General features: G+C 50.5%; 8 protein-coding genes across 8 annotated transcripts; 3 read left to right on the forward strand and 5 right to left on the reverse strand.

Moving 5' to 3' along the window:
- Window positions 1-595: 595 nt before the first annotated feature.
- On the forward strand, window positions 596-4,399 carry LRP88_01700 (uncharacterized protein; the record flags this gene model as incomplete). Its single annotated transcript, XM_083238376.1, has 4 exons — window positions 596-1,244; window positions 1,294-1,690; window positions 1,738-2,719; window positions 2,768-4,399. The coding sequence occupies 4 exons, from the start codon at window positions 596-598 to the stop codon at window positions 4,397-4,399; spliced, it is 3,660 nt and encodes a 1,219-aa protein (XP_083106881.1).
- Window positions 4,400-7,954: 3,555 nt separating this feature from the next.
- LRP88_01701 (uncharacterized protein) lies at window positions 7,955-9,788 on the reverse strand (the record flags this gene model as incomplete). Its single annotated transcript, XM_083238377.1, has 5 exons — window positions 7,955-8,070; window positions 8,123-8,352; window positions 8,405-8,698; window positions 8,759-9,183; window positions 9,258-9,788. The coding sequence occupies 5 exons, from the start codon at window positions 9,786-9,788 to the stop codon at window positions 7,955-7,957; spliced, it is 1,596 nt and encodes a 531-aa protein (XP_083106882.1).
- An 886-nt stretch (window positions 9,789-10,674) lies between these two features.
- LRP88_01702 (major facilitator superfamily domain-containing protein) lies at window positions 10,675-12,651 on the forward strand (the record flags this gene model as incomplete). The annotated part of the gene is made up of 8 exons (XM_083238378.1): window positions 10,675-10,883; window positions 10,939-10,951; window positions 11,087-11,146; window positions 11,201-11,320; window positions 11,378-11,500; window positions 11,548-12,002; window positions 12,086-12,415; window positions 12,468-12,651. The coding sequence occupies 8 exons, from the start codon at window positions 10,675-10,677 to the stop codon at window positions 12,649-12,651; spliced, it is 1,494 nt and encodes a 497-aa protein (XP_083106883.1).
- Window positions 12,652-12,685: 34 nt separating this feature from the next.
- LRP88_01703 (heterokaryon incompatibility protein-domain-containing protein) lies at window positions 12,686-14,104 on the reverse strand (the record flags this gene model as incomplete). The annotated part of the gene is made up of 1 exon (XM_083238379.1): window positions 12,686-14,104. The coding sequence occupies one exon, from the start codon at window positions 14,102-14,104 to the stop codon at window positions 12,686-12,688; it is 1,419 nt and encodes a 472-aa protein (XP_083106884.1).
- A 934-nt stretch (window positions 14,105-15,038) lies between these two features.
- LRP88_01704 (uncharacterized protein) lies at window positions 15,039-16,100 on the reverse strand (the record flags this gene model as incomplete). The annotated part of the gene is made up of 1 exon (XM_083238380.1): window positions 15,039-16,100. One exon carries the CDS (start codon window positions 16,098-16,100, stop codon window positions 15,039-15,041), a length of 1,062 nt encoding a protein of 353 aa, XP_083106885.1.
- Window positions 16,101-17,213: 1,113 nt separating this feature from the next.
- On the reverse strand, window positions 17,214-18,534 carry LRP88_01705 (FAD-dependent oxidoreductase; the record flags this gene model as incomplete). Its single annotated transcript, XM_083238381.1, has 2 exons — window positions 17,214-18,350; window positions 18,457-18,534. The coding sequence occupies 2 exons, from the start codon at window positions 18,532-18,534 to the stop codon at window positions 17,214-17,216; spliced, it is 1,215 nt and encodes a 404-aa protein (XP_083106886.1).
- A 766-nt stretch (window positions 18,535-19,300) lies between these two features.
- On the forward strand, window positions 19,301-20,347 carry LRP88_01706 (alpha/beta hydrolase; the record flags this gene model as incomplete). The annotated part of the gene is made up of 1 exon (XM_083238382.1): window positions 19,301-20,347. One exon carries the CDS (start codon window positions 19,301-19,303, stop codon window positions 20,345-20,347), a length of 1,047 nt encoding a protein of 348 aa, XP_083106887.1.
- Window positions 20,348-23,009: 2,662 nt separating this feature from the next.
- On the reverse strand, window positions 23,010-24,272 carry LRP88_01707 (uncharacterized protein; the record flags this gene model as incomplete). Its single annotated transcript, XM_083238383.1, has 1 exon — window positions 23,010-24,272. One exon carries the CDS (start codon window positions 24,270-24,272, stop codon window positions 23,010-23,012), a length of 1,263 nt encoding a protein of 420 aa, XP_083106888.1.
- Between the last annotated feature and the right edge of the window lie 453 nt (window positions 24,273-24,725).

Below are 24,725 nucleotides of genomic sequence, written 5' to 3' on the forward strand. Positions count from 1 at the left end.
TCGGAGGTTGCATCAAGATCGGGTCGAGGCCGCTCTTTACCGTGTGCCATGTGTCGTGCAACTAGACCTATGTCAAAGACTTTTCGTGTCGGGCACGCACGGGGAAACCGAGGGCCGGCTCCTTTACCCCGTACCCCGCATGGTCTCATCTCCATCATGACTCCATAGTCGACATGAGTTAGATCCGGGGGATAGTCGCCAGAGTTTAGCGGACTATTATCCGCTTAATCCGTCCCCCGTGTTCGTCAGAGTCACCCCATGGGAGAGACATGCCGCCGCACATTTATTGGCTTGGCATCAGTGCATGGTTGGAGAAAAATCCACTTGGGGGAGTCTCGACCAGGTTTTGGCTTGACAACCCCAGAAATTTCCGGGGAACTTTTGGGTTATCTTGACGGACACTTGTCCGCTGGCTTGGGCAATGTCATTGACCGGAAAAAGCCAACACAGGAATTGACGTTTTACGAGGAGAGAAATTGCTACGTTAACGGATTGACATGATCATGAATCCGAACCTGTTGATTTAAGACTAGAAGGATCTTCCCATTTCCTTCAGTCAGCATCACCACAGACATTCATACCTTCAACCATCAAGATGCCCGCCACAATCTACGTTCCGAGTCCGCTCGAGAATCTGCCAAATGACACAGATGTGGTCGGCCATGACAAGCCTGTTGTGCGAGCCCATATCAGAGAACATGATGACTCTCAGCTCCGCACTATAGACGGCCTCATTCGTCACCGCGCCTCTTTGTACCCTCATGATCATGTCGTTTCATACCCTTCCTCAGGCATCAACTATGTCGATTACACCCTTCAGCAACTGGACGTTTTTGCTTGGAGAGTAGCCAAGTACTATGAACCTGAGCTACCAATTCGAGCATCGTCAAGCCAGAAGCCTACAGCTGTTGCTATGCTGGGCCCCTCAAATCTCGAGTACCTCATCACCATGCTAGCGCTCAACAAACTGGGCCATACAGCGCTGCTGCTATCAACAAGGATTCCCCAAATTGCCGTCGAGTCATTGGTCAACGCGACAGGAGCTACGGCCATAATTGCTGATGGACGCTTCATTGAACTTGCAGACAATGTCAGCAAGACCATCCCAACTATACAGTCTCTTCGGATTGCTGGCAGAGAGACGTTCGAATACCCCATCGAAGCTCATGGAGACACGCAATTGGACGGACACTTGGATCCAGAGGTTGAAACCGAGAATATTGCATGGATTATTCACTCGAGTGGTATGTTTGTTGGCCTTGTCCCCATGCCACCTATTAACTGTGCTCTCAGGTTCAACCGGCCTTCCCAAGCCAATCTACCAGACGCAAAAGTCATGTTTGCCAAATTACGCCATTCACATGGACATGAAGTCCTTCATCACCTTGCCCTTATTCCACAACCACGGCATCTGCAACATGTTCCGTGCTATCCACTCGCGCAAAGCTATACACCTATACAACGCCGACCTGCCACTTACCCAAGACCACCTTGTCAGCATTATGCGGGAACACAACTTTGAGATCTTTTATGGTGTGCCATATGCTCTCAAGCTTCTCTGTGAGACAGAAGAAGGCATCAAGCTTTTACAAAACCTCAAGGTTGTCATGTACGGAGGCTCAGCGTGCCCAGATGACCTTGGTAACCTGTTGGTTGACAATGGAGTGAATCTCGTCGGACATTACGGAGCGTGAGTATGATAGGCCCGACTGACGATCTCTGCTGACATATCCATAGAACCGAAGTCGGACAGCTCATGACCTCTTTCCGACCCGAGGGAGACAAGGCTTGGAACTATGTCAGAGAAAGCGACAAGATCTCCCCTTTCCTCAAGTGGGTGCCGCGAGGGACCAACCTGTATGAGTGCTGCGTCACAGATGGTTGGCCAGCCAAGGTGCAATCCAATCAGCCCGACAATTCGTACGCAACCAAAGATCTCTTCGAGCCGCACCCTACGATTCCTCGAGCTTGGAAGTACATCGCCAGAATGGATGACACCATTGTCTTAGTCAACGGCGAGAAGTTCAATCCAGTTGCGATGGAGGGTTCTATCCGATCCAACAAGAACGTGAAGGAAGCCGTCGTGTTTGGAGCTGGCCGACCTTACCTCGGAGCTCTTATCGTCCCCTCAGAGATCTGGGCTGGCAAGCCAGAGTCCGACATTCTTGAAGCTGTCTGGCCTGTTGTTGAACTCAGCAATCAGTCTGCAGACTCTTTCGCTCGCATCTCAAAGTCCATGGTCAAATTGCTCCCCTGGGACTGCGAGTATCCCCGGACCGATAAGGGCAGCGTTATTCGTCAGGCTTGCTACAAGAATTTCAAGAAGACGATTGACGAAGCGTACGACTCTGAGGATGTACAAGGAGGTGATTTGAAAGATCTGGATCTTCCCGACTTGCAGACTTTCCTTCGAGAACTTCTTGTTGGGACTCTTTCTCTCAAGGATGCGCCCGCAGATGACGTGGACTTCTTCACTCTGGGCTTGGACTCTCTTCAGGCAATCCAGATGAGAAGCGAGATCCTCAAGACAGTGCAGTTGGGAAACAACAAACTGGGACAGAATGTCGTCTTTGAGCACCCTTCCATCGAGCAATTGAGTCAGTTCTTACTTGGACTTCGTCTTGGCCAGGACTCGATCAAGACTGGCTCAATTGAGCAAGAGATGGGACAGCTGCTTGAGAAGTATGGAAATTTTACAGAACGGGAGCCTTCTTCAGTGGTATGTTTGAACCCTCCTGCCTCGAGAATAGCTTCTAACATTTTACAGGTCATCACAGGTCCTACTGGCTCACTCGGCGCTCACGTCGTCGCAAAGCTCGCCACAGATCCCTCGATTGACAAGATTTACTGCCTTGTTCGAGCTTCCGATGACGGGCAAGCGCTCTACAGAGTCAAGGAGTCTATGCTCCAACGCAAGGTTTACCACAACCTCCCTCTCGAGGCTCGTCGCAAGATCGTCGCACTGCCCTCGGACCTTTCGGATCCTCATCTTGGCCTCCCGAGTGAGGCTTATGCATCCGTCACGACAAACCTTCGGTCTGTCATTCACTGCGCGTGGTCGGTCAACTTCAATATGCAACTCTCGAGTTTTGAGAAGGGCAATATTGCAGGTGTCAAGCATCTTATCGATTTGTGCCAAGCCGCGGGACCTACAGCCTCGATGAACTTTTGCTCTTCAGTCAGCACATGTTCCCGAGCCACCGTTGCTCCGGTACCTGAATCAGCTCCGCCATTTGAGTGGGCGCAGGGAATGGGATACGCCCAGTCCAAGTCGGTCTCTGAAAACCTCTGCGCCAAAGCGGCTGAAGCGGGTGTCACCACTCGCGTTCTCAGAGTCGGTCAGATTGTCGCTGATACTCGCCAGGGAATCTGGAACGCCCAAGAAGGCGTTCCCATGATGATGCAAACAGCGGTGACCATTGGTGCTCTTCCTAAGCTTAAAGAGACGCCATCATGGCTACCAGTTGATGTCGTGGCCGACGCTGTTGTTGACATTTCCCTCTCGGACTCGGGCAGCGTGTTTACCAACATCGCCAACCCCAAGACGTTTGACTGGACGCAAGACCTTCTTCCTGCTCTACGAAACGCCGGTCTGACATTTGATGAGCTGGAGCCAAAGAAATGGGTTCAGCGTCTTAGGACGTCAAACCCTGACCCTACGGCTAATCCCCCCATCAAGCTGGTTGACTTCTTCGCATCCAAGTACGACAAGGACGAGTTTACACCTTCAAAGGCTTTTGCTACCGAGAAAGCTTGCGAACTGTCACCGGCCTTAGCCAATGCTAGTGTATTGGATCAAGATTTCGTCAACAAGTTTGTTTCGTATTTCCTCGGCACATCTTGGAAGACGGAAGTCAAGAACCACACTGCCAAGACTGCTATCGTCATCGCCGGTCCATGTGGCTCTGGCAAGTCGACTCTTAGCTTGGCCGTGTCATCTTCGCTGCAAGTCCCTTTCGTCGAAGGTGATTCACTCCATACCCGATCAGCGGTGGAGAAGATGAAGTCGGGCACGGCGCTTGTTGATGAGGATAGATTGTCATGGTTGAAGAGGCTGTGTGTCCGCGCTCAAGAGGCCCTCTTTGATCTTGGCTACGACTCGGTTGTCCTCAGTTGCTCTGCTTTGACAACTGCTTACAGAGGCACGATGCGCCAGCAGTTGCAAAAACAAGGCGTCAAGGTGTTGTTCATAGACCTGCAAGCCAGCGCAGATGTCCTGGCTCAACGTTTGGAAACACGTGCGGGACACTACATGAGCGCAGCTATGGTCAACGGACAAGTTGATCTACATGAGGATGCGGCTGTGGAGGAAGTAGACGTATTCCCCATAGATACGGAGGCTGGGAAAGCAAAGGTTGTAGAAGAGGCTTTTTGGTTTTTGGCAAAGATTGTTAATTAGGGTTGGCGTTTTATCACTATAGGCCTTAGACGACAGCAATGAAACAGTACGAGAAGTATAGAGTCATGTTATTTGTACAGCCCTCTTTTACTTCTCGCACAGCTCGTCACGCGAAGGTAACGTGCCGGTCCGTTTGACTATAGCAAAATGAGCCCGCTATTAACTTCCTCTTCCTTTTCTATCACAATCAGGCCAGGCTCATCATAGCACCAATTACGGCGCAATAAGGGCCCTCATCGATGCCATAATAACTGGGCTTATGTGCGCTGAAAATGGCCTCTCTTATGGCGCATCTTAGACCTCATTTGCGCCACGATTCGCGTTGGAATTAATGCCGGAAATGGCGCCGCAATTGGCGCGTTGATGAGGCTATCGCGAGATGGTTTTTAGCTATGCGGGCTGAAAATTGCCTGGACTGCTTATGTAATTGCGCTCTCTGGGCTCATCTAATCGCACGTGGCTTTGCACGTGATAGAGCTGTGCAAGTAGTAAACAACAACTGGCTGTACAAATAGCACAACTGTAAAAGAACACGAGTGACATACTTAACGAAGCGTCTGATCACACTCATATCAAAGTATATGCGACTTAGGATTATGAAACTAAGGCTATATATATCTATGAAAGCATGATTTACTTACTCTATATTTTTATATATTTACTTTTTGTTTAAATTCCGTCTTTATAGCTCGAGCATGTTTTCATACCCTGTAGGCTGCTCTTTTGCTTTGTCCGTCTGGCAACGGTTAGTGGCCTCTTGGCTCGTGCATAACCGTAATGCACAAAAGACAGTCTAGCCTTTGACAGTCTAGTGTCTTTCTCAAGGTTGTTTCGATGACACGAAGACGCGCATCGTGGCGCGTGTCAGACGCGTGCCAGCCGAGCAAAGTCCATCCTGACTGAACTTGTCTCGCATGGAACATGAGTGCCTAAAAGGCCTTTAAATCGAAGCATAAACCGGACAATGAATGTCTGACAGATGTTCGATGGCTGGCTCAGGCCTAGGATTTGTGCTCCCATGCGTTAACAACATTCGCTGAGGGACACACCATCATCTCCGACATTGGCCTTCGGAAAGGGGTCCCGGACCTGTTCAGCCTGGCTGAGGAACCAAGAGACCCCGGGCATGGCGGTTAGTTGTAGGTCTAAATAGCAAGACTCATTGATTACTGCTTAAATCCCAAGGGTTTTGTTTCATTACACATCTGGGGAATCCGTCAGGACTTGTTGCATCACTGTAGCAGCTTCTATCGGAATGAGCTTGACTAAATGTATTATATATTATTAAATGCAAGCTATAGATAGGTAATAAATATTTGTCTCTGAGCAAAAAAAAACAATCCCTAGGCTTCCCTAAACCTAGATTGATATGTTACTATTAATACCAATGGCTTGATAGTTCCTAGAATCCTGGACCTTCCCTAGTTCCTGTTGTATTCTATGTACTTCACCATAGCCCAGCCGTTCCCGCATTTGACCTAGGATGCCCTGGATTAACGCCATATCTTCATCTGAATTCACAGCATATCCAAGAATCAGCAAGGGCCAAAGCCCAAGAAACATCCGTGTCCATTTTTCAACCTCCTGAGGCTGCCGCAAAATTTCTAAACAACTTTCCACCTGCCATCGGGGAGAATTGTTAGTATTCAAGAGACTTAAAAGGTCGATTGGTAGTTGGTAGGTAAAACATTCTGTGACTAGGTCGAGCAGTAGTGATGTGGCAAGGATCACAAGATCGAACGTGTGCGCAGCGGAGGCGGATGTGAGGTGAGGCGCAGCTCTGGGTACTACCAATGCTACCCAGTAATCCATCTCAGATCGTAGTCGAGCAAGATTCTCGGGGCTTTGCTGTGCGGGCACGTTGTGGAAATTGATGATTCTCAGTTTCAAACGGTACAGCGTTGTAGGAATACCCAAGACAGGACTGCAAGCCGCGTATGAGGCGTCTTGCGAATTTGGCGGTGCGAGCAATCTCTCCACATTTGTGACAAACTGTGGATCGATGTGGAAGTAAGGCGCAAAGGGCCTCCGCGTGGACAGGAGAAAGGCTTGGTAGAGAATACTCTCTGCAATGATGCGATCGAAGCCTTGGGTCATAGACCCGGGCGAGGCCCCGTGCTTAGACACAAGGTCAAGCAGTGTCACAGCACCGGCGACGTGGTTTCTAGGATCGACCGAGCCGTCAAGTGACCATAACTATAAGAAATTTCAGCCCTAGTGAAACCACATAAGAGCGAGGAGCACATACGTCATGAACGTATAAGAAGACTACTGTCGTTAGCAGTGAAGAATCAGGTTGTTTATCCATTGGCTGAAATTTGGCCAGCGCCTGATTAAGCTCGTGGACTGCTTTAGAGTAGTAATGAAGAGCAACATTCTTATGCCGATTGTCATTTAGTAGGACGTGCTTGTTGCAGGCACAACAAGCAAAAACCGCATCTCTGACGCTGGGGTAATGAAGCATCATGTCAACCAGCTCCGATCGGCTTCGTCTGACGTGCTCCAGGTTGCTTGTGGGGAGCACAATAACAGAGAAGTAGTAGTTGAGGAGGTGATGAATGAGCTCAGTTTCGATGCCTGGTTTAAAGAGAGAGCGTCCCGGAGAAGGCGATCTGCCGCAATAGGGGACGATGGCTGTGCGGCTTGAGTCAGGGGATTTCGACTCTTCTGATGCAGAACTGGAACTTGAGGGCGATGGCCCGGCAAAGGATAGATCTGGACTCGCCCGAGAGCGGTGCCGCCGATCGCAAAGGTCTGTTGAAGTTGGCCAGGCACATTGGCGACCAAAGGCAGAACAATTCCGACAAGATGGCTTCTCCTCGCCGCACTTGACTTTCCGTTTCCTGCCTACGGGGGTTGTCAGTATTCAAGGGCAGCCTGTGCGAAAGAACTCACAAGTAAAGCATCCAGTCTTGGCACGTAGCATTGCCTTGGTCATTGCTAATTATGTCTAAATGCTGAAAGCATTGATGTGATGAAGCTGAGTTCCTCTAGGTTGCTAGTGGCTGTACAGGGACGGCTATCAAAAGCGGGGTTCCATCGGTCGAGATGCTTTGGGGTCTGCAAAGGGCTAAGACGTGTTTGGTGATAACGTTATCACGTTAGCTGCTGGCACGTGAACGGAACGGCGGAAGTTATGGATTGTTAGTGCACTCTTATCAACTACAATCCAGCCGAACATTGAACCTGGACAACCCTTGGGTGATCTGATCGGAGAAGCGTATTTGGCGCTTCGAGACCCAGGCCGCTCAAGGCCAAAATTGCCCCTCTGTGGTAGATCTGGTATAAACTATGGAGATTATTGGAGAGCTTTTAAGGCACTACACACGGGTTGTTGATAGCTACAAGAGACATTACCAAGCTTACTCAACTACCGGCTCGAGTATACACAGTACAGTCGCTATTATCAAGTGTTGGATCTCAGTCTTGCTTCCTATGATGCACGAGAGGTCGCTAGAGGGCCTCCTCGAATGACTACACGGACCTAACCGGAAAAAAATGGCTGCTCTGCCCAGAATCCAGCCAGCTCAAACGGCTATACTAAAGCCCACGATCTCACGACTGGACAATCTTGGATACCAATTCGGTTGCTGCCACTGTCTCTTCGTCTCGGAAGCGCTTGCCCACAAGTTGTAGTGCAATGGGAGCATCCGCAAACGTTTCCGGCACGTCTAGAAAAGCGTCAGGGTGGAATTGAGAGCTGTGAAGGGAAACCTGACTGACACTTTCTGTATTCTCTGTCGTCTTCTTCAGAACGAGGCTTGCAGTCCTCGACGACGTCAATAGCTGGATCGACTTTCAGGCCAGTAGGGAACGCCACGCAAGGCTGGTCGAGGATATTCCAAATGGCTGTATACAGCCAATATTGTCCAGAGCCCAACGTTGCAGCGGCCCCGACATATGCAGGGCAGAGGATGACGTCGACGCCTCTTTCCTTCATGACGCGATGGTACCTGGAGATTTCAGTTAGCAAAGCGAGTTCGCAGTTGGGTCAGATGCATGTACTCTTCCCGATATGCATCTCTCCGGACGTTCAGTGCCCAGTTCTCAGGTATGGAGAGGGGCTCTGGCTGGGAGCAGCTAAAAGCCCATTCTGTCAACGCCGCGATCGGCTCTCCACCTTGTGCCAAGATATCCCTCTGTGTGCGCGCGGCATCTGGGAAATAGAGGGACGTGATGATGTCGAATCCTTCTTGATGCTTATACGGCTCGAAATCGACCACCTCTACGCCAGCTTCCCTGAGCTTGGTAACGGCATGGTGCAAGGCGCGTGTAACGGGAGGATGTGGGCGCACCAAACTGGTGAGAATGTTAGTTGCATCCCGACATATATTATCGGCTTCTTCTTGTGACACTCACCCGTCATCCCAGATAACCCCAACAGTAATCTGGTCTGGACGGAAGGATCCAACCTTCTTCCAAGGCAGAGGCACTAAAGATGTCTCAACCTCCCAAGGCTCTTGATCAAGAACAGCCCTTTGAAAGAGGTTCAGATCCTCGACGGTATTGGCCAGCGGTCCGATGACGCAGCGAACGCTCTCTTGTCCAGCTCCGGCCAGACATATTCCATTGTATGGGTTTCGCAATGACGTCGGTCGAAGGCCGTATGCGCCGCAGAATGCCGCCGGGACTCTAATTGAGCCCCCAATGTCGGTACCGATGCCGAGCGCGGCGCAGCGAAGGCTGAGAGAGGCTCCTTCACCACCACTGGAACCGCCACAGGTGAGTGCGCGATTGTGAGGGTTAACAGTAGTGCCATAGATGGGGTTGCTGCAGTCGATGTGCTGATGACTTAGCTTGAGCATCAATAAAGCAATAGTGGGCTTACCATGACACTTTGAGGCTCGTTTGTTCGTACGTGAAAGACTGCGCCGGCTTTCTTCAACAGCTGAACCATGAGTGCATCTTCTTCTGCAATGTTGTCAATCCATGCAACATATGCTGAGTGAACAATGCGACCCTTGAACCCGATGTGTTCTTTGGCAGAGATAGGAAGGCCGTGCAACGGTCCCTTGAGTTTTCCGGTTCTCTTGAGGTAGGCATCGAGTTCAGCTGAAGCACTCAGAGCTTCCTCAACCATGAACTCGGTTGCGAAGTTGGTCAACTGGTGGGCAATGTGTGCCCTCTTAAGAAAGGCGGTGGTAGTCTCAAGAGCCGAGAGCGAGCCGGAAGCCATTTGCTGAACCAATCCAGTAGCGCTGGTTGCTGTGATCTCCAGCTCTCGTGCCGTGAGCAAGCTGCATGCCTCTATGAAGGTAGAAACGTTCAGTTGACTGGCGGGTGGTAGCTCCTTGGGTGACAGGAGCCAGGCTGGGTTCATCGAGTCTCTGAGAACTGTGCGACACTTCTCTGCCTGGGTCTCCCAGGAGACTGCGGTTAAGGAACCCATTGCTGGAGGATCCCAAAGAAAATTCTGATTTGAATTGGGAGATAGAAGGTAGGCGTCTGGCTAGATTCGCTTTGCGCGGAGAAGGAGTATAAGTTGTGGGAGATAACGAACTTGAGGTGCCATCTTTATACCGCTATCTCGGTATCCTACTATCTCGGGGGGATTGGAACTTATCTGGCGGACCGAGTCCGGACCGTCAAGGGCAGTTGTTGACTCTCAATAGCCGTGCCATGTGCCGTTTCGCTGCCGTATCCGAGAGCTGGAATCGATCTATAGCATGGCCATTCAGCCCTGGATGACCACCCTAGCCAAACACCTCTTGCAGATAGCGCCGCCTGTTTTCCCTAGCTTGACCTGCCTCGCAATTCCAGGCCATTGGCTAGACCTCGCTATTGTTGCGGATTGGCCAGGATAGCCGTGTTAGGGTCATACCCCGGATTTCGCTATCTTCCCCCGAGTTTAGCCCCTGTCCAAGCTAAATCTCGCAATCGTTAACCATTGGCTGCTTTTCCGCAAAATGACCCTCCACCAAGCTGCCGGTAATCTCCAACCCGGACTTTGGTCCAAGATAACGGGTGTCGGTAGGGAGAGCATCATGAGGTGTCTGGAGGAGATAGTCTCCTGATAGTGCCATGCTCGGCAAAGTCCACCTGTTCGTACAGCAGCGATACGCCGCCATCTAATGGAAAAGTCTAACGATCATGAATCTCGGTCCGCCCGTCACCGTCGAATCATTATATATACTCGTTGAATGCGGAAAGAAATCCCAAGACCTCATCTGTGCCTCCATCTGCAGAACAGCACAGCTACAACCAAGTTTTATTGCTTCTTTGAGTATTCTTACGTATTTCTCTCCCTGCGCTACATCTTATATCAGATCATCGCCATGGCTTCACCAGTCGTTTCGGCAACTCCCTCGCCGGACTTCATACCGGGCACTATCCACCTTGTTGACCTCGATGGTACCATGCACTCCCGTCATGCTCAGGGCTCGACTTGCGACATAGTCCTTGTTCCAGCACCTTCGGATGATCCAGACGATCCATTGAACTGGAGCCACCGAAGGAAGACTCTCCTTCTTAGCTGTATCTGCGTGTAAGTTGCACTGTAATTGCCCTCTTTCTAAGCAGAACCAATGCTAATTTTGTAGGTACTGTCTTGCGGTAGGTATCGCGTCGGCCGCTATCTATTCGGTCCTTGTTCCCATCTCCGCTGCTACCAATCTCACTGTCGGCGACTTGAATACCGGAACCGGCTACATGTTCTTGGCATTTGGCTGGGGATGTCTGATCTAGCAGCCGCTGGCTCAGAAGATTGGCAAGCGGCCAGTATATCTTTTGTCACTGCTGGGCACTCTGGTAAGTTGACTAATCCGCTTTTCTAGATGTGAGCGTCAGTTGAGGTGTTGATAGGGAATGATGCTATGGGCTCCTCATGCCAAAACTAATGGCCAATGGATCGCCAACAAGGTCATCCAAGGAATGTTTGGCGCGCCCATTGAGTCCCTGTGCGAAATATCTGTTGCCGACGTCGTAAGTGATGAGAAATTGAAGAGCCAGCCCACTTCTTCTATCTAATACGTTACATAGTACTTTACTCACGAGCGTGGAACCTACATGGGACTCTATGCTCTGTTCCTTGCTGGGTCTAATTTCCTAGCCCCTGTCATCTCGGGATTCATCAATGACGGGCAAGGATGGCAATGGGTTTTGGTATGTTCAACTCCTTATTCGATACTTGGATCTGACACCGAGGACAGCACTGGTGTTCCATCTTCAACAGCATCGCATTCGTAATCATCTTTTTCTGCATGGAAGAAACCAACTACCACCGGTCTGCTACTGCGCCGATCGCCGACTCAGATCAGGACCGCCTTCAGCCAAATAAGTTGACCGACAACTGCTCCGATGAAGAGAAGGCTACTAGAGTACAGAGTACTGCTAACACTGACGTTGATCATGGCACCGTTATGTCTTCTACCAAGAAGACGTACCTTGAGAAACTCAAGATCATCCGTCGAGAAGACCTCAGGAGCAAGGTTCCATTGACGAATATGGTCATTCGAACATTTGTGTACTTCTCATTCCCTGTTGTTGTGTTCTCTGGATTTATGTATGGCGCAGTTGTGTGCTACTTCAATGTGCTGAATGCTACAGCGTCGCTTATCCTTTCCGGACACCCTTACAACTTCTCTTCGAGCATTGTAGGGCTTTCGTATGTATCAGCTCTTATCGGAGTGTGCTTCGGGTGGGTAAATTCGCTCACTCTACTGAATCTTTGCTGAGAAAGAGTCGCAGGACATATTACTCCGGACCATTGGGCGACAAGTTTGTCCTTTGGAAGGCCCGCCGAAACAATGGAATCATGGAACCCGAGTACCGTCTCTGGCTATATACTGCCCTGGTCATCATGGTACCCGGTGGTATGCTTCTCTGGGGCGTCGGTGCTGCCCATCAGATTCACTGGGTTGGGATGATGTTTGCCATGGGTGCGCTCGGGGCGGCCATTACAATCGGCTGTCAACTGCCCATCAGCTACTGTATTGATTGCTACAGAGATCTTGGATCCGACGCCATTGTCACTGTGATTCTGATCAGAAACACTATGAGTTTTGCCATCGGTTACGGGTAGGTTGTTCTATCTCAACTTGACGAGCCGTTGCTGATGCAGTCTATTTAGAGTTACGCCTTGGGTTACGAACATGGGCTATCAGAATGCTTTTCTTGTTGCAGCCTTCGCTGCTTTGGCTCAGCTGTCCTTATTTATCGTCTTCATCAGATGGGGCCGCCATTTTCGCAGGGCCAGTGTCGCTCGTTATTGGAAGTATGTCCAGCAGGTCAAAGACGATGGCTTGCTGCATTAGGAGAATGTGAAACGAGCCCCATTTACTTAGTAGACTATACTAGACTCACTTCAACTTCTCCGATGTTGTCAAGCCACGCCTTGTTATCCAAAATAAACCATCCCAAACGCGCAAACTTGCCGTCCCTTGTTTCGCGGAGCATTAGGCCTTCTTCGGCCGTGAGCTGTAAACACCATACTTCCTGAACCTTCTCGGCAGCGAAATCAAACGCTCCAAGGGCAATGAAGAGTGAGAGATCTGTCTTAGCAGTACCTTGCTTTGCATCCTTACGCCCAAGCAGCGATCCGTGCCAGGTCATTGTGGGCACGTACCAGTACCGCTTGCTGAGGTTCTTGAGGTATTCAGAGTCAGTTGTTTCCAGAACAATGGCTTCTGCCATGCGCCCCCAAAGTTGAATCTCACAGTATGGCATATGAAGGGTATTGGGGCTGCAATGAACGTCTGGTGACCATCGATCGGGGTTTCGCAACTTTGGCTTGACTTTGATGAAGCCTTGACTCTGATACTTGACCAACTTGCGTTTGAACGCATCACGGCTCACGTACAAGACGGAGCCTTGGATAGCAGCCCAGGACCACGAAGGTGCCCGAACCACAGGTGCAGCGGCGAACCTTGTTGGTAGGGGTCTTGTCCCTGGACCAAAACGGGATCCCATCAGATGACCAGGTCTCCATAATAAGCCGCGGACAAGATCACACTCCCATAGACCAGCCAGATATCGCGACCCTAAGACCTCCGAAATAGGCAAGGCGATCGAGGCAATAGCAGCAAAAATGTCATGGGGGTTTGACAGCTGCCGCTTAGTGTAAGTGAAAATGATCCAGTCCCACTGCTTGAGAAGTTTCTCCCTTCTCACTGAGAGATCCGTATCTCCCCTGTGAAGAACGGCTTGGAGAGACGTAGTGCTCGTGTCATCTCCAACGAAGCCATCCTCGTAGTAACTGCGACTGCGGCACGAGAAAACGAGTTGCTCCGATGCGAAGATGATGGTCCGACAACCAAGCAGCTTTTCTTGAAAGCACCAACCCCGGGTCTCAGTTTCACCAAGGTCACGCGATCTTTTAACTCCTATAAAGGCGCTTTCTGAGCCAGACTCATCAATGGGTATTTGGCAAGGAGGTGCCCGCTGTTGAAAATGGTTGACAATGAAAGGGTTGCGGGCATCTGAAGACCTCGCAGCAATAACCGTGAGGAACGCGTTGCCGTATACTCTTGCCATGAGTTTAGACTCGTGTTCCCAGTCTTGGATATCGCCCTGAATTATGCATAACGCATCGATCCAAACAAACTGAATGCCGAGTGTACGAGCCAGAGCAAATGTATCGCGATGTGCTGCCACGACGCAAGATTCATCGATACCGATGAGCATTCCTTCCATAGTTGAGCCGTTGAGAGTGAAAGTGTCCGTTGCAGGACCCCAGCAGTATGATAAAGCAAGATATTTCTCCTGCATTGTCGGTGTCGTAATCACAAGTCGCGGAGGCTGGCTCTTTTGGGGATTGCCGACATCGATGAGCCTGGTAGGCATCTCTATTGTGCCATTTAAGTCGCACGATCTGTGTAACCTCTCGCATCGACTGAGCCATGTGTGGATCATATCAACGTAAAGATGAGGGTCATGATCTGCTGTACAGAGCCGGCCTAAGATATGGCGGTTCCCCTTTTCGCTGTGGTCGGTCAGCTTGAATCATAGAAGAATGGCGAACAGAACATATATACTGACGCATAAACGGCAAGGGTCACCCAGTTCAGGACATCGTTCCTCTCTTGACCTCCAGTGATGGCAGATATCTCTCCACATGCCACCTTTACCTGTGGCTGGGAGAGATTTGCGGAAAAGTCTTGAAAATGACCGTATATCCAGATCGTAGGATCAAAGTCTTCCACTCCCTCTGGGGCTTCATCGTTGAGTGCAGAGTCAATTTCCGATGTGCTCCATTCCCATTTGAAGCCTTCCCAGCAAAGGAAACAGAAGTCGCAACCATTATCGGCACTCTTCTTGAGAGACGCGAGGTTGGGATGAAAGGCTAGGCGCCCTCGTAGCTTTTCGAGAGTGAGCAGGCGGCAAAAGTCACACCGAGCCATGATTCATATCGCTGGTGTCTGTTGAAACAAATAACTCAACTGTTGAAGTTTCGTAAGAGGGGTCATTCTTGTGTCCAATTAGAATCTACCCTGGCCGTCTGAGGTGACGTGGCCGAGGCCTGCAGCCTTGTGGCCATCTACCTAGCACAACCCAAAAGCTACTCCCAACTGCAAAGCACTCAAGCGCAACATAGGCTCCACATCAGTTTTCACTTGCCCTCGAGGCCGAGGCCGTTTCTCTCAAGTCAATCAGCTTGACGGCAGAATCGAAGATGCACTGCGATAAACATAAGAACAAAACTCTACTTAGCCCCTCCTTGAATGCTAAACAACTGTGATAACAACTCGGGCAGTACATCAGGCAAACCCTGCCACTTAATTCCCAAGGCCCTCTCAGTCTCACTAGCATCAACACCAAAATGCGTATCAGCCTGCCTCGCCCCGGGAGACCCTCGCGGAATTTTGGCCTTGTGCTCCCCTGCTATCTTTCGTGCAACATCGGCGATCTCTTGATTGCAGTATATTCCTGCAGCTAAAAGATATCGCTCCCCGCCAGCTTCGGGAACTTGAAGAGCTTTGAGATGCGCGAGCGCGACGTCCTTGACGCTGACCCAGACTGGGCCTCGTGTCTCAGGTATCGTGCCATGCACTCCGACAGATACAACATCGTAGACGATTTGATTGGAGGTGTTGAGCTTCTCTGGACCGTTTGGGATTGCACCGGGCAGAAACGGTCCAAATACCATGGCTGGGTTGAGGCTCACAAGGTCGAACTCTGCCGATGGGTTATCGTCCATCCACTTCCATGCAGCTCTTTCGGCAACAGTCTTGCTGGCTCGATATGCCACGGCTGCAGCAGGGGCATTTACGCCGTCCTCATAGGTCAGTGGTGACCAATCTTTTGCAGTGTAGATCTTGCCCGGTTGTGGCCCTTTTGAGGCGTCATAGATGCCGGCGAATGAGTTGGTATGAACAATGCGCTTTACACCTCCGAGTTGTTTAGCCGCACAGAGAACGGCTGTTGCACCTTTGATGGTAGGTATCATAAGATCGTTTTCCAGATCAGTCGTGTCGTAATGAAAAGGGGCGGCGAGATGCAAGATTGCGCTCGGCCGAACTGACTCCAGGGCAGAGACATAGGATTCGACAGACGTAATATCCTCAACTACCACAACACAAAGGTTGGGGTGTCTTTCGTGAATAGCGTGGACTTGCTCAATCTTGGACGGAGACCGAACAGTACCAACAACTTTGTATCCCACGGAGAGAAGTAGAGCAATACAATGCTGGGCTATGAAGCCATTGGCTCCTGTGACCACGACCAAAGAGGGAGGCAGGATGGGGTTTGGAAGCGCTGACGGCATTTTCAGAGTAAGTGAGAGTTACTGTAGAAATTTGACAAGAATACCGACAAATGATTGTAGGACGGACGAAGGGGTCTGAGATGACAGGATAACGGAGCTCGATGGCCACAATGATTAAAAGATACAAACCATCTGGCCATGGCAGCTCCAACCCTGTCCAAGCACGGCCCTCCTAGCTCTGTCATTTTTGTGCCCCAGCACGGTAAAATTGGGCAGTCCGTCGGAAAGACCACGATGCGACGGGTGCAGCAGGGTCATAACCAATCAGCTCTCTATCTAAAAGTGGAGTAGAGCGCGGTCCGGCGCGCAGTCACAGGGTGACGCGTTCCACCGACATCCGACATTCATCTTCCGAACATCCCCGATTGGCTAGGGGACAGTCCATGGGGGCCATTAGCCCATGGCCAAACAGTACTGTACTTGGGTCTTTCTTTGGCTGCTAGCATTGTTAAGCCTATTCCATGAGCCTGAACTTGATGGCGCCCAGACACCACGAGTAACCTTTTCAGCTCACGTTTCCCCCCCGACATGAAGTGAGGTTCAAATAATCAAGGATCCAGGCTCCAAACGTTTGAATGAAGAAAATTGCCAGGCGCTGAGATTTCCGTTGTTTATTTCTATAGGGACTGTTATAAACTCCTCAGTTGTGGGATACCAAGCAGCCTTCTATGCCGTAGAAAAATTGGTGGGTATGTTACCCTAGACACATGAGAACTCCACCAGTGACATGGTTGTGACTACAGAATGATGAGATGGGTCATATCTTTTTGCAATCGATAAGGATGTCAGCTGGTCAATTATGAAAGCTCCTTAACCAAGCTCTTGTAATTGACGGCGAGACTGTGGGATTGACTGTGCCTTCTAGGCCTCATTGAGCGGGACCGAAGCCGGCATGAGCGCGGCATGTCAGCGTCAACGTCATTTTGACAAGTGCCAAATTGAGAACAGCGCGACCTGATAAGCATCTGTGCAGAAACAGATATCGACTTTCATTTTGACAGAAATTGTGACTCTGGGCCTTGACTCTATCGGATGATATTTACACACTGATTGGTTTAGAAAGTGATCCGAGGGTGAACAACTAGCGATCGAAAGGGTTTCAACGGGGTAAAACTAAACACCAGTAACTGCCCTTTTCTTCAGCACAGCTGAGTTTTCATTCAACCCCGCCCAGTCATGTGCATCCAAGCAAGCTTGTCTACTCAACAAGACGGCAACACTCGTTCTCTCTCTAAGCTCCGTCTCGTACTCCCCAATAGCTTCCTCAAGATCCTTTCCTTGGCGATACACCGCTTCTAATGCTTTGCATAAGCGATACGCATCGAGAATGCCATGGTTCGCAGCCTCGCCTCGATACATGGTCATTGCGTGAGCGGCGTCACCAGCAAGAGTAATTTTGCCATGGTGGTTATCCCAATGAGGACATGGCCAATCTTGGAGGACGATCTCAATCACCTCAGACCCTTCGGGGATTCTGTGCACAACATCCCGTAGCACGGGATTGAATTCTGTTGCTCGTCGTTTCATGTTTGCTAAGCGTTCCGTGTCTGTAACGCCTACCTCGTCGTCTGGTGTCTTCATAGGCCATGATATCATGACTTGGACGCGATAGTGCTCATCACCTGTTCCTGCCGTACCGTTGACTTTTGGTGTTTCGAGCATGCTGAACCAGAAAAAGGTCCCTGTGACGGGATGGCATCCCTGGAAGAGTAAAGGATCGATGTCTTTCAACGGCTTCACTTGCTCTGGCGTGAGATCGAGAGCAGCACCTGTGAATCGTATGGGCAGTCGAACATTTCGGTAGGATTCCGGCGCCAAGAATTTTCGTGTGCTTGAGTTGCTGCCTTCGACGCCTACTATCAGAGATCCTTCGGCTTGGGTTCCGTCGTCGAACATGGCCACCACCCCATCGTCTTTGTCACGGATCGAGGTGAGGCGCTTGCTCCACATAACTTGATCGCTCACACTCTTGAGAAGAACATTCCGTAGCTTCTCCCTGTTGACTCGTCGTCGATCACCCGGTGGAATGAGGAACTTTGGCTCTAGGGTTTCGAGATTGATGAAGACGAATTTTCCGAGTCCTTGACGGTCTGCCTCTGGATCGACTTGGACGGATTCGACGTCCTTGAAAGTGTCGTCGGATAAAAGCTCCTTCAGAAATGGGAGGACCCAATGAAGTGTTATGGCCCAACCCTGGCCACGAGAGCTGATATGAGCATCACGCTCGTAGATTCGGTATGGTATGCCAAGCTTGCAAAATGTCAGCAAATTTGGTCGATATGCGTGATGGTGAAGGGATGTCGTGTGGAGCGTGTTCAGGTGGAACACAGCCCGTAGATTGAGGAAGAGCTCTCACCATTTTGAGGCCATGGGCAAGTGCAAGACCAACAACTCCGGCACCGATGATGAGAATTGGCTTGCGCTCGTGTGACATTGTGCTGATTCTGTTGGGCTTCAAGCTAGGGTTTGTTTCTTGGGAACTGCGACAGATCCGCCAGAGACAGTGCAAGTAAGAGGTGGTGGTTATAATGTCTTGACCGGCTGGTTCGCTGAAGTGCTCGGGCAAGGGTTTTGGGAAGCTAATTAGGATACGATATCGGAAGAGTAATGATAGCTGAACGGAACGAACCCCGCATGGGCTGAGAGTACCTGGAGGACGCCACGACTGCGTCATATAGCTCTTGAACGAATCGAGGTATGTTGTATCACCATGATCAACACAGGGACTTGCTCAGCATCTACTGATCCGACCGAGAAAAAACGGTTCCTTGATTGGACCAGGAAACCCAGCACAATGGTTCATTCCGACGTGACCCGACTGCGAAGCGTGGAGGTGTCCTGCATTCGTTTCCGTCGGGTCCTCGGCGTTATGCAGCCGTCGGAAAATGACAATCGCTCCACGTGAAGGGTACCGCCGGACCGCTAGCTCTGGCGGGGAATCCGATCCGCCGCAGTTGGTCTAAAGACCCAAGAACAGTCGTGGGATGGGATTTGTTTGAGAAACTGTAATTGCGGAAACATCGCACGCAAAGGTTTGAACAACACAGCAGCCCCTTGAATATACAGTCTATTTCTTCCTTCATTCTTCGTTTCACTGACACCCAAGTCTTCATAACCACCATTTTCTGATCGCTTCTCGTGAGCTCGTATCTTCCCGACACAAACGCATCACGCACATCGCTGCCACCATCACAACCATCATGACCCAAGACCAGAAACACGAGGCTCTTCAGCCCATCCACCCCTCCATGAAGGGCAAGCTTGACCCCGTTTTTGAGAAGCTCTACAACGATAACGTTGCCAACACGCCGCTCAAGCCCATTGACCTCTCCGTCTTGCGATCAAAATACTCAGTCCTCTATTCTTATGGCACTGGTCCTGCGCCAGATGTTGCCCGTCAATATGAGACCCAAATCACCACTCACGAGCGTGTCGCTTTGGACGTGAGGGTTTATGAGCCCAATACCACTGGGCCATGGCCTGTCCATATCGACTACCATGGTGGGGGTTGGGGTCTTGGTGATCTCGACACGGAGAGTCATATCTGCAAGCACATTTGCAACCTGGCCGGAGTTGCTGTGATAGACGTGGCATATCGTCTCGTGCCGGAAAATGTGTTTCCGTGTGGCGTCACAGACAGCTTCGCTGCCCTCAAGTACATCTACGAGAAAGGTGCTGAGAGGTTCAATATCGACCCTACGAGCATTTCTGTTGGCGGCGTCTCAGCTGGGGGGTTCATTAGTCTGGCGCTGGGACACATGGCGCGCGATGCAGGAATTCCTCTCAAACTCATCGCAGTCGGAACCCCGGTGGTTGACGATTTGTCCCAGTACTCATCTGCGTCTGACTCACCTTTTCCATCCATGCAGGAGAACGAACATGCGCCAACGCTCAACTGGGGCCGCCTGACCTGGTTTGACAAGCTAAAATGGAGCTCCCTCGGCTCGACCCCAGAACAAATCGCAGAGAAGCGGCAACAAGTTCCTGAAATGTTTGCCAACCTCTTCAAGGCTAAAGATTTCACCAATCTTCCGAAAACAGTCATCTACACGGCTGGGGCTGACCCATTGAGAGATGAAGGTGAAGCATATGGAATGAAGCTAATAGAGCATGGAAACGAGGTGACGATCAAGCGGTTTCCTGGGGTGCCGCACCCATTCATGCACATGGATAAGGATCTTTGGCAGGCAAAAGATTTTATACTGCAAACGGCTGCTGCTATCCGGGTTGCACTACATGGGCTATAACCTGATGTTGGGAGGGAGCGAGGAATGCCGAGAACCTGGGTCTTTGTGGGCGGAGTAGGATAGGAGGCATACCATTTACAGCGCTCTGGGTTTCATGTTCATGAGTCTGAGAAAATTCCCACTCAAAGTTGAATACCGCAAGTGCCCTTGAACGTCAAATCGTCACGTACCAGAGCACGAGTGAATGGACATCAATCAAGTTTGCCACTTTGGAAGCTCCGTCAGTAACCAGATCGCACCCTATCTAGCCTAGCTGGTCACTGATAACGGACCGCGCCCTTTCCCCTCAATCATAGCCGATGATAAGAAGCAAGCCACCCCTCCAACTAACAATGGTCTAGCTAGGCTTTGGTAAGCTAGCGAGGGTACTTGATCGGTCCATTCCCACCCCAGATAATCCCCGGCCTCCTCACACGTAGTCTGCTTCCAACTGCCCACGCCACGTCAATCAACCTGAACGCGCTTCCCCACGGTTGATGGGTGATGAGAATGGCGTTTTGCGCTCGACCAAGTGGCACATGCCTGCGATGCGCTGAGATCAAACAAGGCTGCAAAGGTGGCATCCCTTGCGACCGATGCACCCGGTTGAGTCTTCCCTGCCGTCCCAAGAACCCGGTGGCCTCTCAACCACGTGTACATATCTTGAATGATTTCGACAACATTTTGCTAGAGAAGCCAAAGGCAAAGATACGAAGAGTCCAGACTGGCTGCTTGACATGCAAAGCACGCAAGAAAAAATGCGATGAAAGGTTTGTTGGCACGCCGTCTTCCTCCGGCCCACCACACTGATCAGGATTGTAGGAAGCCTCATTGTGGCGACTGCAGGAGGCTTTGCCTGCAATGCTCGTGGCCTGCTGAAAGGCCGGGACGGAGGAGAGTTGGAGACCGGGATAATGAAATATGGTCAGATGCAGATCAAATCCTTGGCCTATCGACAGAAAGATCGCGAAGTTTAAGTCACTCGACTGACTCGGCCGAATCGAATCTCGAATCGAATCTTGACGTAAGCATCGCCGACTTGCTCTGTCAAATGTCATCTGCCTCTGCCTTTGATGCACCGGTCATCGACGAAGCCGCTCCAACCCAGGAGCCATACTGGACCTTATCACCTGATGCAGCCTGGCTTGACATACTTCCGAAAACACCCCCTGCCAACGCGAGCCCGCCAGTAAGCATGAACGATACATCACTCAGCTTGTACACACCAAGCTTAGTTCCAGACATGACGTCTCCCCATGACAAGGCCTTACTCAATCACTATTCGACCATTGTCGCCTCCGTATTGTCGAGGCGTACGAACACAGCATCCAATCCCTACGTTGGTTATATTCTGCCAATGGCCATGTCAAACCAACTTATCCTCCATTGCGTACTAGCCTTGAGTGCCACACATTGGCAAAGGCTTCAGCCATGCATGCGGGACCGGGCATTGTTTCACCAAGGTCAAGCAACACAATCGCTGGCTCGTCTGCTTCCGCATGTTGATGCCAACTCAGTCGACATTGCTCTGGCATCATGTCTATTGCTCTGCATGACAGAGCTTTTTGATGGCACTTCACAAGGGTGGAAACTTCATCTCCAAGGAGCGAAGCGTCTCTTATCAACACTCAAGTTTCAGCATGGCGATATGTTGACCGGGCATTTCAAATTCTCTGTCAAGTTGGCTCGATTTCTGGATAGTGCAGCTACGACAAGCACATGCAAACCTCCTCTGATTGACAATGAAACGGTGACAACCTCACTTGAGCTGACTGAGGATGTCAACGGCGAGGACACAGCAGTGTACGGGATACCAAAGGAGTTGTTCCATTTAGTTGATCGCATCAACAATCTGGCTAGCAAGCGAGGAACGAGGGTCGATGATCGTTCAGAGGCTTTGTTCCGTCACGAAGCGGGAAAGATTCAAGAGCAACTAGATAACTGGGCCTATGACTACGGAGGACTTGCCGGCGCCATTGCCTCCCTTTCCTCAAGCAACGATGACGTTCTTCACGCAACAATTGCATACGAATGGGCACTTCGACTCCGACTACACCAGATCACAGAAGGTTACTCGCTTGGCGATAAGGTATCCGAATGTGTAGAACGCATTATCGAGTCAGCTCAAAAGGTCCGTTACGGTAGTTCTGTGGAAAGCTGTCTGTTGTTTCCACTTGTTATGGCTGGTGGTTCTTGCGACTGTCTTGGGCAGAGATTGGTCGTGCAGGATAGGCTGATGGTTATGGAGCGGACTTGTGGCTTTGGGTACATTTATCAGAGCAGGGAACTAGTGGAAAAGGTATGGAAGAGAAGAGAAACAGAGCCCATAGTCAACTGGGCGAGGATCCGATACGAGGAGATGGGCGGCTTGGCTCTTTACTAATCTTTGGTTGGATGTACTGCGTATTACCTCACAATCAAGCCTGGCAAGTACGAATAGTTTTTCATTACATACTAAAGAGTTGGGGGTTACTTACGGAGATTGGGTTCGTATAAATGCTAGCATAAGCTGAAGGCGTTCAAAGTATTGAGCTCAGTCCCATAACAGTGAGCCGGCGGGGATGCACATGAGGCTACGGCAAAGGAGAGAGCATGGGTTCAAGACTGTACTGACTGCAACTCGGTCAATCTATAGAATCCTAGAGTAAGTTGTACCTGATAAATTTACACCATGAATCTCATATTAGAAGCTGGCTTCAACCTTGGTTGCCGAGGCATTCAGATCGGCGACCAATCCAGCAATGTGAGAATGCATGTCATAACCGCATACCTCATCAATCGTCAACATGCCAGGCTTGGTGTTCTTACTCGACCATCCAATTCTCTCATCGAGGTTTTCTCTGGCACGCTTGCTAGCCTCTTGAACTCTTGTTGCCCGTGGTTTTCTTTCCGCTTCGTAAAGCTTCAAACGCTCCTCAACAGTCAGATCAGAGTACTTTTCCGAGAAAAGAATGCCCAGCGCACCGGCATCCTCGATGGCCATGCATGCACCTTGGCTTTGGTCAGGCATCATGGGATGGGCAGCGTCTCCTAGCAGAGTGCATCGACCCTTGCTCCAGTAGGGATAAGGATCATGGTTGTACAGCCGCCACATCTTGATATCCTCGGCGTTGAGGAAGAGGGTAATGAGCTTGGGATCCAACCCTGGGAACGTAGCCGCAAGGTTTTCCCCCGTAGTCGAGATGTTCCATCCGTCTTCTTTGAGGTCGTTCTTCTCGGCAGGGTAAAAGCAGTAGCATGAAACAACATTGTTGTCGCTGCATGCTGAGAGGACGATCTTGGTCTTTGTGTCACCACCCCAGAACTCAATGGCATTGTTGTTTATGAATTCTTCAAGTCCCAGCTCGCGGAGCTTGTCAGCGTAAATGATGCAGCGATAACAGCAAGACGTGCTTGGTACAAATTGTGGAATGATGCCAAGGTGCTGACGCATCATGCTCCGAATACCATCAGCACAGATTATCGCGTCGTGTGTTGCCTCTGTACCATTCTCGAACGTGATTCGCCCCGTTTCGGGTTCCAGCTTGGACGCCTTGTGCCATGTCTTCAGAACAGCAGGGCGCCCTTTCCCACTGTTGGACAGCGCCACTTCTTTAAGATGGTTGTGTAAATCGATGCGGTGAAAGTTGTTGTAGTCGGTGCCAAAGCGCTCGCGATAGTCCCCTAGGGGATATGTGCCTTCGACTTGCCCAGTCGAGTAATCGTGACGGATGAGGTTTCTCAGAATGACGGGCTTGGCTGCAGGGATGTTGATATCCCATTCTTCTAAGAAGCGAGAGCCATTCGAAGCGACAGACAGAGACGCCCCAACTTCACCGCCGAAGTCGTAACGTTCGTATAGGGTGACCTGGTGACCGGCTCGACGGAGAGAAATGGCGGCAGAGAGGCCGCCGAGGCCAGACCCAATGATGCCGATCGAGAGAGACGTTTCAGTGCGTGCAGGCATATTGGTCTGGAAGTGAATCTTTCGTTGATGAATGGAAAGGGGAATATTCCAAGTTGATGCAGAGATTTTCGAAGAGCGTGTCGAGACACGGAAGTCAAACAATTCTTGTAGTGAAATGAAAGTCTGTCGAGAAATCCGAGAGTAAAATCCTCAACTTGACGTCGAAAGGTGATTTACCACAAGGCACTTGGCGACCATGTCATCCATCGGCCCCTCTTAAGCTTTCTAGCCGAGCCGTGTTGGCTTTCTGGTTTCTTAGCAATTCTCCATCCACTCTCGATGCGATTAGCTGAAGATGGTGGCCTCCTTGACGCCTGAGATTCCTTCATGGCGTGACTCTCGTTAATTCCGCGTGAATGTCGGTTCCACACCGCATCCGCCAACCGCGCGGATCGTTATCGTCATGACAAACTCAAAACCCTATCGGCAACGCTTGAAGCGACGGACTACTCC

Source organism: Fusarium phalaenopsidis, assembly GCF_050370095.1.
Source record: "Fusarium phalaenopsidis strain FUZ10S chromosome Unknown contig_32278, whole genome shotgun sequence".
Classification (NCBI taxonomy): domain Eukaryota; kingdom Fungi; phylum Ascomycota; class Sordariomycetes; order Hypocreales; family Nectriaceae; genus Fusarium; species Fusarium phalaenopsidis.